The sequence below is a fragment of the Molothrus ater genome, chromosome 6 (genome assembly GCF_012460135.2).
Source record: "Molothrus ater isolate BHLD 08-10-18 breed brown headed cowbird chromosome 6, BPBGC_Mater_1.1, whole genome shotgun sequence".
NCBI classification, from domain to species: domain Eukaryota; kingdom Metazoa; phylum Chordata; class Aves; order Passeriformes; family Icteridae; genus Molothrus; species Molothrus ater.
This window is the reverse complement of record NC_050483.2, coordinates 11,215,268-11,225,105: the sequence shown is the minus strand read 5'-3', so window position 1 is coordinate 11,225,105 and position 9,838 is coordinate 11,215,268. Positions and strand designations below refer to the sequence as shown.

The 9,838-nt window shown below is 42.8% G+C and overlaps 1 protein-coding gene across 1 annotated transcript in view; it reads left to right on the top strand.

Moving 5' to 3' along the window:
* The first annotated feature begins 66 nt into the window (after window positions 1–66).
* Window positions 67–9,838, top strand: part of IPO7 (importin 7) — a 34,664-nt gene continuing 24,892 nt past the window's right edge. Inside the window, exons 1-2 of the mRNA XM_036384725.2 lie at window positions 67–236; window positions 8,715–8,796. Of these exons, the coding sequence (XP_036240618.1) occupies window positions 153–236; window positions 8,715–8,796 (166 nt within the window). The 5' untranslated portion in view covers window positions 67–152. The remainder of the gene's footprint in view (window positions 237–8,714; window positions 8,797–9,838) is intronic.

Here is a 9,838-nt window from a genome sequence, read left to right as displayed (position 1 = left end):
GGCGGAAGGGGCGTCGCTCCCGTCGGCGGCGGGGGCAGCTCTATCCGGGCTCTTGGCGCTCTCTCTTCCTTTCGCGCCGGCGGCCGCTGGAGGCGGCGGGTCCATGTGCGCTCGGCGCGGCCCCGGCCCCTGCCCTCCGCGCTGCTCCCGCCATGGACCCCAGCGGCATCATCGAGGCCCTGCGGGGCACCATGGACCCGGCGCTGCGCGAAGCCGCCGAGCGACAGCTCAACGAGGTGAGGGCGCCGCCGGGCCTGGGCCGGGGCCGCGGCGCTGGGGAGCGGGGACGAGGCCGGCCCGTGGGAGGGGAAGCGGGGCGGGGGCGGAGAGGGTCCCACCGGCCCCTGGGCCCGCTCGCCCGCCGCCGCGGCCCCTTCCCGCCGGGCGCGTCCCGCCGGCCGCAGGCCGGGCCCGGCGTGCATTGTCCCCGCACATGGCAGCGGGGCCGGGCGGGGCTGCTCGGGCGGGGGGCAGCGGCAGAAAACGGCCGAGGCCCCCCGGCCTCTCTCGGCGGGAACAAATTGCCTCCATTGTCTCCGTGCTCAGCCGGGAAAAGGGTGATCGCGGAGGGGGGTTTAAAACCGCCCTTGTGCAGGCCCTCGGTGGCTCCGCTGGACACAGCCCTGCCCGGGACCGCTGAAGCGACATCAGCCTTTGGGTGTTGAAAGCACTAACTGGGCAGCGGGGAAGGAGGCAGCGAGAGCCCCATCGCTTCGCAAGCAGTGCCGCCTGTAAGAGTGGCCTGGACTGAGTTCAGAAGCGAATCTGATGGCCTGGGCTGAGCTGAGAATCAGATCTGGCAGGCTGGCGGTGTTTGGTGTTCCAGATGCCGTGGGCCCCGGGTTCAGCAGGGCTGCCGGGGTAGGTGTGCTCCTGGGTGGATGCGGACACGTGTCCCAGGGACGGGGGCAGACAGGGTTCCCAGCCCAGGTGTGTCATCCTTGCACTGCACTCACCTGCCAGACTCGCATGTAACATCCCAGCAGCTCCCAGTTCCAGCGACCTCGGATTTGGAAGAAGATTATATTTTTGTTCTACTTAACCTCACCTGGTAGATGAAAACTTTATTGATGAGAGACAGCCACGGGGCTCGTAGACATTTGGAGAACAAAAGTGTTTTAGGGTTTAAAAAGAGGATGTCTTGGTGGAGGAGGTGAAGGATAAGCCTGCATGGCAGCTCTTGTGGTGCCTTTAGTTGGCTTTTTCCACAAACATGTTCCCTGTTGCTCTTGAGCAGACTTCAGGCCTGACAATACTCATGTAATGCAACAGATGTTCAGCAGAGCTTAGATAAAGGTGGGCCAAATGTTCTGCTGGCAGTGCAGAAAATTGAAAAAAACTAAAGGTAGAGCTTCTCAGAAAATTAAAAAGTGATTCTTGCATGTTATTAAATAAGTGACTGGCAAATAAATATTAGGTACCTTTGAAATAGATAGCTCTATAAAACTATTCAATGACTAATTGAGACTTGTATGAAGTAATTGCTTGTCTTTTCATGTACTCTGTTAAAGAGTATGTTAGTGTTTGTTATTTAAATCAAAAATGCAAAAAATATGATGGCCTATAAAGACAGTAATATCTATGAAATCTTAAGCTGGCCCCAAAATGCATTTTTTTTCATATTCAATGGATGTCAATATTTATATATAGTAACTTGCTTGAAATCTATTCTAGTTCTTTTCTGCAGGTATTGAGTTGCTGAAGGTGCAGGAAATTACCATTCACTGCCGGCTGGGGTCTTCAGCAAATGGCAAACTCTTGCAGGAAGGATTGTGCTCACTGGCCACTGGCTTTTGTTCTCACTTTGGAATCAAAACCCATGGTCCATCGTGTACTACACAAGTGCTAAATTGGCATAAAATCTGAATAGTTGTGCCCCTTTAAAAGCACCAGATATTACTGAACCAGTGTGTAAGAATTCTTAGTTGTGGGAAATTGAGCATCACTAATCTCTCACAGATATTTTATGATAAAAATACGTGCTAAAACAGAAGTCTGCAAGCACTTACACACACATTCAGCTTTATTCACATGTGTGGTCTTGGTTTTACTTAGGTTTATTGAAGTCAGCTATGCATTTTCTTGCAGGATGCTGGTCTGAATTTGTTGAATGTTAGAGCGATTCTGTTACCAGTTAATACCTAACTACAGGTATGGGGGTTTCTTTCTCTGTAAAGGTGAGATCACAGGCAGCAGTATACACTGTTTGCATGGCAGGCTGCACAGGTGTTTTTATATCTTAATAGTTGTCCTTGGTTGGCCTTTCAGTTTACTTTAATTTGTCAGAAGTGCCTCTGAACTGATGAGACTGGCTTTCAGCAGAATGGTCATTTTACCCTAGCAGAAAAGACTGTGCATCAGTCTGTAATTGATATTCCTGATTAGTGCAAGAGATATCAAATTAGGTGAGAGTTAACCAAGTATTTGTATCTGTCTTCACCATATCCTATCAGTCAACAAAGTTCTCCTGACTGGAGAAGGGGACTGGAGAGTATGATTCTTGATTTGTTCAGGCTCTTGTTATTTTTCCTTTGACCTTGGCTAAGTCATGAATTATTCTATGCTTTATTTCTCCTTTCACTAAGTTTTATCAGGTTATGTTGCCTGCACATAAAAGGCTGCGAGAACTTTCAGAGTTGAGATAATGTTAAAAAGCAAGTATTTCGGTCTCCTTGTCCTTACTTTTCTCACTGTGAAAAGAAGTTTCAGGGAATGAGATCACTGACTCTTGTGTCTCAGCATTTTCAGCTGATGGGGTACCCTGGGGTGTTCACCCATCTCTGTCCCTGTCTCCTGTGTTTTACCAGGACTTAGAACCAGACTCTTCAATTAAGCTACTGGAGAGCAGCAGGAAGACATTGCTGCCTTTTGAAATAGTCTTTGTGCTTCATGTATAAAGAGTTTCTCAGAAATTGTGATGAAAATAGACATTTTTAACTATGGAACTATGGAATGGCACTCTGAAAGCAATACAGAGTGTTGTTTCATCTTCTAATATCAACATATTTATAAAGGTGCAGTTGCTAGATAATACTTTCCTTGCAGGTTTTTTCTTTGTAATTCCAGGGAATTTATAACTTCATTGTGCGATGTCTTGTAAGTCTCTGAGATTCACCTCAGTGTGTGAGCAAGTAAGACATCTCTTTAGATGTCATTAAAATAAATTTAGAATTTTTGTGTCTGATAATGTTTGGGGGGGAAAAAAAGTGCAACCCCCTATAACTCATCATTTTTTGTAAGTCAGCTCAACAGAGTTTGTTTAGGAAGAGATCCTGATGCTCTACTGGGAAGTGACTTTCAGAAGTTACATTTAAGGTTTTTTGTGTCCTAATGTGAGTGACAGGGAAAGGATAAAGAGGGATTCCTGTTGGCTGGCCACCATCACCATTGATTTCACAGTGCAGGTAGGGCCTGGTTCGGTGCCTTTCTCTGCCTCCTTAATAGCTACAAATGTCACAAGGATGGAATGGTTACATTAAATGATTGGATTCTTAGCTGCTGAGGGTTTAGGAGTGGAAGGTTGTCAAAGGGGAAGAGGCAAGCTTCTTCTTACATGGAGTCTTTCAGACAGGACTTTTCTAATGCTGAATGCTATGGATACTTTGGGCGAGGTTTTTATAGTGTTACCTCCAGCTTGAATTTTTTTTTAACCGTTTTCTAACATGGTCTGCATGTCTAACATCTACACTCTGTATTGTAGTGTAAGAAAAAGAACAGAGCATGAGTTTCTTGGCTTTGATTATCAGATCATGGGGTCTCTTTTGAAGTTGTTGGTGTGACATTTTACCCGAAGTATTTCGTTACTTTCACTTCCCTCCTGTTCCATCTGTACATTCTGGTGCTGCTAGATGAGGGCTGCTTTGGGTGTTTAAAGCTGCATTCGCCAGGGCTGGTCCAACACCAGGAATCCCCTTGGGGGCAGTAAGGAACCGAGGGAGCCTTGGCTCCACTGGGAAGAGGTTTCCTTCTGGGTGCAAGTTGCCCAGCAGGAGGTAAAATCCGAGCAGAAAGGGCCACTTGTCACTTTCTCATGACTTAGCAAATAGTTCCTGTGTGTGCCTAGCCAGCCTCTGCTAGGAGCACATTGCTTTTTCCTCAGCCAGGAGAGCAAATAGTCCTGCAAACTTGCAGACAGCCATGAAAGGAGCAGGCAGGGATGTTGGCAGGAACTGCTAAGTGTGTGTCTATCTTTTGTTAAACTAGGTTTGCATATACATTGTAGCTGCGTAAGAGGGGGCAAAACTGGCTTGCAAAAAACCCGAGGTCAGAACGACTTCCACACCTGCTGAGTTCTTAAAAAAGAATTAAAAGAGTGCTACAGGGCAGTTTGCTGATTCAGCGTGGCCTTACAGCTCCTGACCTTACCTTTCTGTAAGAAAACAGTTTCATCTCAGTGTAATAGTTACATGCACCCTGTCCTGCTATGGCCCAGATCAAAAATTGCATGCAGGTTTTTTTCCCCAAAACTTGAATGGAGGAGAAGCATTCAATTTTTTTTTTTTATCTACTTTATTTTCAAAATGTTAGTCTTTATTCACATTTGTGCTACTTTGAATAGCTATATAAATAACCTGGGGTTCCAGTTCAGCAGCATTTAGTAAGTGTTGCTCATCTGTTCTGCTTTTTTGGGCAGCAGTAAAGGAGGTGCCTATTGTAGTGTGTTTGTTATGGTATGTTAGCTTCCTGATGTCTGAAAAGAATGCATGGAGGTCTTTTTACCCAAGATGAAACTTGGTTTTAAGATTTAGAGGCATGCAGGCTTTGTGTGAGAGATTATTATTCCAGCATTAAAGATTAGTTTAAGTTACTGCAGTGAGTATCATTACTGGAGGAAAAGTGCTTTTCCACGTTGTAATTAACTGTTCATAGTTCACATGCCATGAACTGGTCTCTTCAGTGTTAACTTTGAACTTCTTTCCTCTTTTGGACTCTGCAGCTCTGGTGTGATACTTTTCTCAAAAGTCTCTTTTAGCACATGTCTAACAAAGCAAGCCTGCTAGGAAAAGCTGCAGTGTGCAAAAAGATTGTGTGTTCTGGGGCAGTGATTGGTATTAACAGACAGTGGTGCAAGGTTTGTGGTCTGATAGAACACATTCCTCAGCTAGCCAGGCTGCATAGCAAAGATTGCTCTTGGGAAAAGTCCCCGAATTCTTTGGCTCTTAGACAGCAAAGTCATACCAGTGACATGGCATGTTGGACCTTTTGTAAGGGGGAAGGATTTGAGACGAGTTTTGGTTTTGCTTTTCTTTAAATGCTGAGTTAAGTGCTAGAAAACGGACTTCTGTGACAGAACTATTTTTGAAATAATACTGTAGTTCTCTAAATGTAATGTTTACTTCTAAATGGTACATGTTATCAAGGAGCAAGAGAATAAAAGTAAAAAATTTATCAATGTCAGAGCTTTAAAGTCTTAAATTTTCTGTTCTTCATGCAGTTTAGTGTATGTGATAGTGAGTGACCATTGTGAAATCCTGATTTTAGTTCAAAACTGAACCTAAAATAGGTGTGGTTTTTAGTCTGGTTGTTATTTTAGCAGTGCAGTCAGTGAAGAGGAGCATGTTGTCTGGAGAGGCAGCCCTCTTGGGGCAATAAAATTATTAAAGATGGAAATAGCTGAAAGAGATGTGGATTCAGTATTTTTTAATGCTGTGGATACAAAAAGGCACCTATGATGGTGTCTTGTTTTAGGTTCAGTTGTTTTTCTCCAAGTGCCAGTAAAGCACCGGATGCTCTTTTTAAGAGTGAAGCAGAGCAATGAGAGGTGATTGTAGTACCTGGTGTTTTATCTGAGCATTCAGTACACCCTTGTCTTCATGGAACTGTCCCTGCTCATCCCTGCAGCTCAGTTTCTCTGCAATCACCTTCCTTTCAGTGCCTTGGGAAGGAGTTTGGGAGTCCTTTACATTCCAGAGAGAATGCAAGGAGATGTGAATGTAGCTCTGTGTGACTGTAGGTCTTAACGGAGGGGATTAAGAGCAGGCTTTGATTGGCAAGTACAAGGTATTTTACTTGTATTAAAAGCACAGATTATATCTTGGCTGAATCTGCTTTGAACCACTAAAGGTGATAAAGCAGCTCATCCTCCTGCTTGGTCGGAGTCTGATGCTTCAGATGCTAATAAGGATGATACTTGTAAGATTTTTAAAAAAACAAACAGATAATGGTGTAGATGTTTCAGTTTTGTCCCCTAAAGTTTGCTGTAGTTCAAAGAACCCAATGAGAATATATTAATCCCACATACTAATAGAATTGATATTTCTAGGGAGCTTCTGTAGCCTGCTATAGGCACAGGCTCAGTCCTATCTTTGTAAATGAAGAAAACATTCTTTGGTGTTTTATTAAATTTCAGTGTGTGGCAGTTTTGTACACTGCTGCCTATTTTTTGTTTCTTTTATGACATAAGATTTTTGAAATTTAATTTCTTTTGGTTTTCCCATTAGTTCTTTAGTAGCTCTTAAGCATTATTTCCATATTTGTTGCTGAAATGGATGGGTTTTACTCCAATAGTGGTCATTTATCATGGAAAAGGGAAAGTAATCCTTCATTTTTTAAATTATAGGATTAAATGCTTCTGCCTTTGCAAACATTGCAAATTTTCACTATAAAAAAGGTATCTGTTAAGCTTATAGCCCTTGTGGAAAGACATCAGTATGCACTTTTAAGTCCATTTTATGCAGACTAATATGACCTTATTGCAGGTGAGTTAAAGGTTATTGAAACTGAAAGCTTTCTTCAGGTTCAGGACACGTTAAAGACAGGAGCACTTCCGCTGCCATGAATGTTGAGCGTATAATTGAGTGCTGTGCTGAATTAGGGTCTGATGTCATGGGCAATGTGCTGCAGGACTCTGTGTGTCTATTAATGTTCCTTAAGGAAAGGAGCAACTTAACGGGCCTGGAGCTGTGGGGAAATCAAACCCAACTAGTAAATTTTATTTTAAATTTACTTATTCAGCCATTACTTGGCAGTTGAAGACAATTGCCTTTTTTTAATTTTTTTTTTCCATTTGAAAGTGTTTTTGCTTCTTGAGGACTTGGAGAATATCAGAGGGACATGGGTCAGCAGGACGTGTGCTCATATTGCAGTGTCAGTTACTCTCAGTTCATCAAACCGCACTCTGTAAATAAACATTTCAGTGGGACCAGGTGCTTCTGGGTGCTCTGGAGCCTGTAGAGTTTTAGTGCACAGGATGAATGTGTACAACAGTGTTTTAACATTTTGGGCAGATTCTTAAGTGAAGTTTGTCCTTCATTTAAAATCTGTTTTAAAGAACAGGATGTAGACAGCAAGCTGCACTAACCAAATCTGAGTACCAATGTCATGTCCCAGGCTGTCCCTTTCACTCACACTTGTTTATACTGGGACCTATTGGAGATACTTGCTCAGGAAAATGGAAGTTGAAGAGAACATTCTAGTACTGTAGGAGTGAGCTGAGCAGCATGACACACTTAGGAGGAATCTTGTCATCATTTCATACTCTCAGAAGAGTTTTTGGTCATACTAGAGGAATGGAAGGAGATGAAGTTGCTGTAGTATCTGAGGCAGCCATTTCGTTTTCATAAATAGTGTGTGTCAATGGTTTTGAAAGTAACAAGTGGGTAAGAGGTGCTTTCCTAAGAGTTCAGCAGGTTAAAATATATGGATCTGTGCAGTTGTCTTTGATAGGGGAGCTGCAGAGAACATAGGAAACAACATTGACATGTAAGTGACGATAAAGCAGAAAAGCAAAGCTGTTTGGAAGTTGGATGAGGCAGATCAGGACTTGTCCAACAATGTCTCTAAGGATGAGGTCCCACTGCCTTTGTGGATAAGTGTCCCAGGCCTTGGCCTCCCTTGTGAGGTTTTTTTCCCATGCATAAGAGAGGGATTTCCCACTGTAACTCATGTCCATGGACTCTTGACCTCAAGGAAAATTATGTTGGGTTTCAGTTAAGAAAAGCAGAGGTAGTTTTTAAGGATTGCAACTCACTTTTCCCAGCAAAATTAATTTATTGTCTGGAGTTCTTGATGCTTGGGAAAGATGGGTAAAGGGTGTTATAGTAATGTTAAGGTTTGTTTCCTCATTGAAAATACAATCCAGTCCCTAAGGTGTCAGTGACAGTTCTCATTATGGTAAGAAAAAGCATTTTTTGTTTTCTTTCTAAGTGAAACTCCTGCACGTTCTTGCGAAGTTGTTACTGTGTGGATGCGTCTCCATTTGGATCTCCCTGCTGTTTGCTGTGGTGTGGCTCTCTGGACAGCTGCTGCAGTAGTGCATCAATGGTCCCTTGAAACTGATTTTTCAGAAGGATGAAGTAGGGCTTGGACTTAGTTTTAAAACATAGTTCCCATCTGTTTCTTAGCTTATTATCTCATGAACTCATACCTTGCTAGAGGTCACTGTAAACTTGCTGTGCTTTGGTTTTTTGGGCTGTTCAGGGGCTCTTGCTTCAAGTGTTTGTGCTGAATGGGGAACATGTTTGGTGATTCTGGAAGGCTGATTCCTGTTCAGTGATTTCTTCAGCTGTTACCTTAAACAGTAGGGTTTTTCCTCACCCTTGCTGTCTTCAGAATACAGTGAGCACAAAGCTTTGGAATGCTTTGGCTGATTAGCTGACTCCTGTGCAACTGGCTGAATTGCTGGTATTGATTGCATTACATCATTATAAAGATATTGTAAAACGTAATGGAAGTATTCTAAAACTTAACTTTTTTTTTTTTTTCTCTCTCCATAGGCTCATAAGTCAGTGAACTTTGTTTCAACTCTGCTTCAGATCACTATGTCCGAGCAACTGGATTTACCAGTGAGACAGGCAGGCAAGTTTTCAAATATTTTTGTCATTGTATCTACTCAAATGGTGCATACACACAAGTACACATGCAGATACTGTTAAAGAATTCTAGTGGTTTTAATGTCAAGCACTCAGAAGTTGGGAGTTGCTCACATTACAGTCATCATAAGCTTTTATCTGGCACTATTCACTGAATAAGGAAGACAGAAAGAAAAGCTGTGTCTGGCTCTTGAAGGATTCTTCCCCTTTATCCCTAGTGAACATTCCTGGGGAAGCAGAATGGTTTATGATGCTGGTGCACTTGGTCCAAGGAGGTCATTTAAACTTTTACTGGGAGCACTAATGTTTCTAAACAGTACTAAGTGGAAGAAAACAGATTATGTCTTTTGGAACCCTGCTTATTTGCACATGAGCCATCATTAAAATTGGATGTTGATTATTGACAGCTCCAAACATCACCTTAAAGTTGCTCTAAGTACTTGATAGAGGTTTTTAGTACAATACTTCAGTGAGTTTTCTGACTGGTCAGGAGGGTGTGATCTGGACTGTTTATTTGGACCTTCTGTGTAGTAAACTACTCTAAGCTGTAGCCTAAACTTAGCTTGCATTTTTATCTTACTGCTTGTGGGTACCATTCAAATGATGACTCAAAAAGCTTACTGCTCTACAAGTGTCACATGCAGAAAGAAGTTTGAAGAAAACGTCTGAAGTTTCACCCTCCTCCACCAAACCAATTAAACCCAAAGCATCCTGTGGAGAGTGGGGATGGCTCATTCAAGGCCCAGCTTACAAACAGGGTGTGTTTGCAAAGCAATTATTAAAAAATCTTTCCAAGGGCTAGCAGAAGTCTCATTACTTCAGTCTTGTAATAATCTGCTGAGTGTTTCTTGACCTCTGCAGACACTTTCAGAAACCCTCTGGTTTCTGAATCTTCAAAAGGTGCATATGGTATTTAGGAAGAGAAGTAGCTTTATGGACTTTTATGTAGAATTAGATTAACAGTAACTTTGTTACCAGTTTGCCATTTTAGATTTCCTGTTGCATATTGAAGGTACTTTTCCAAGTGC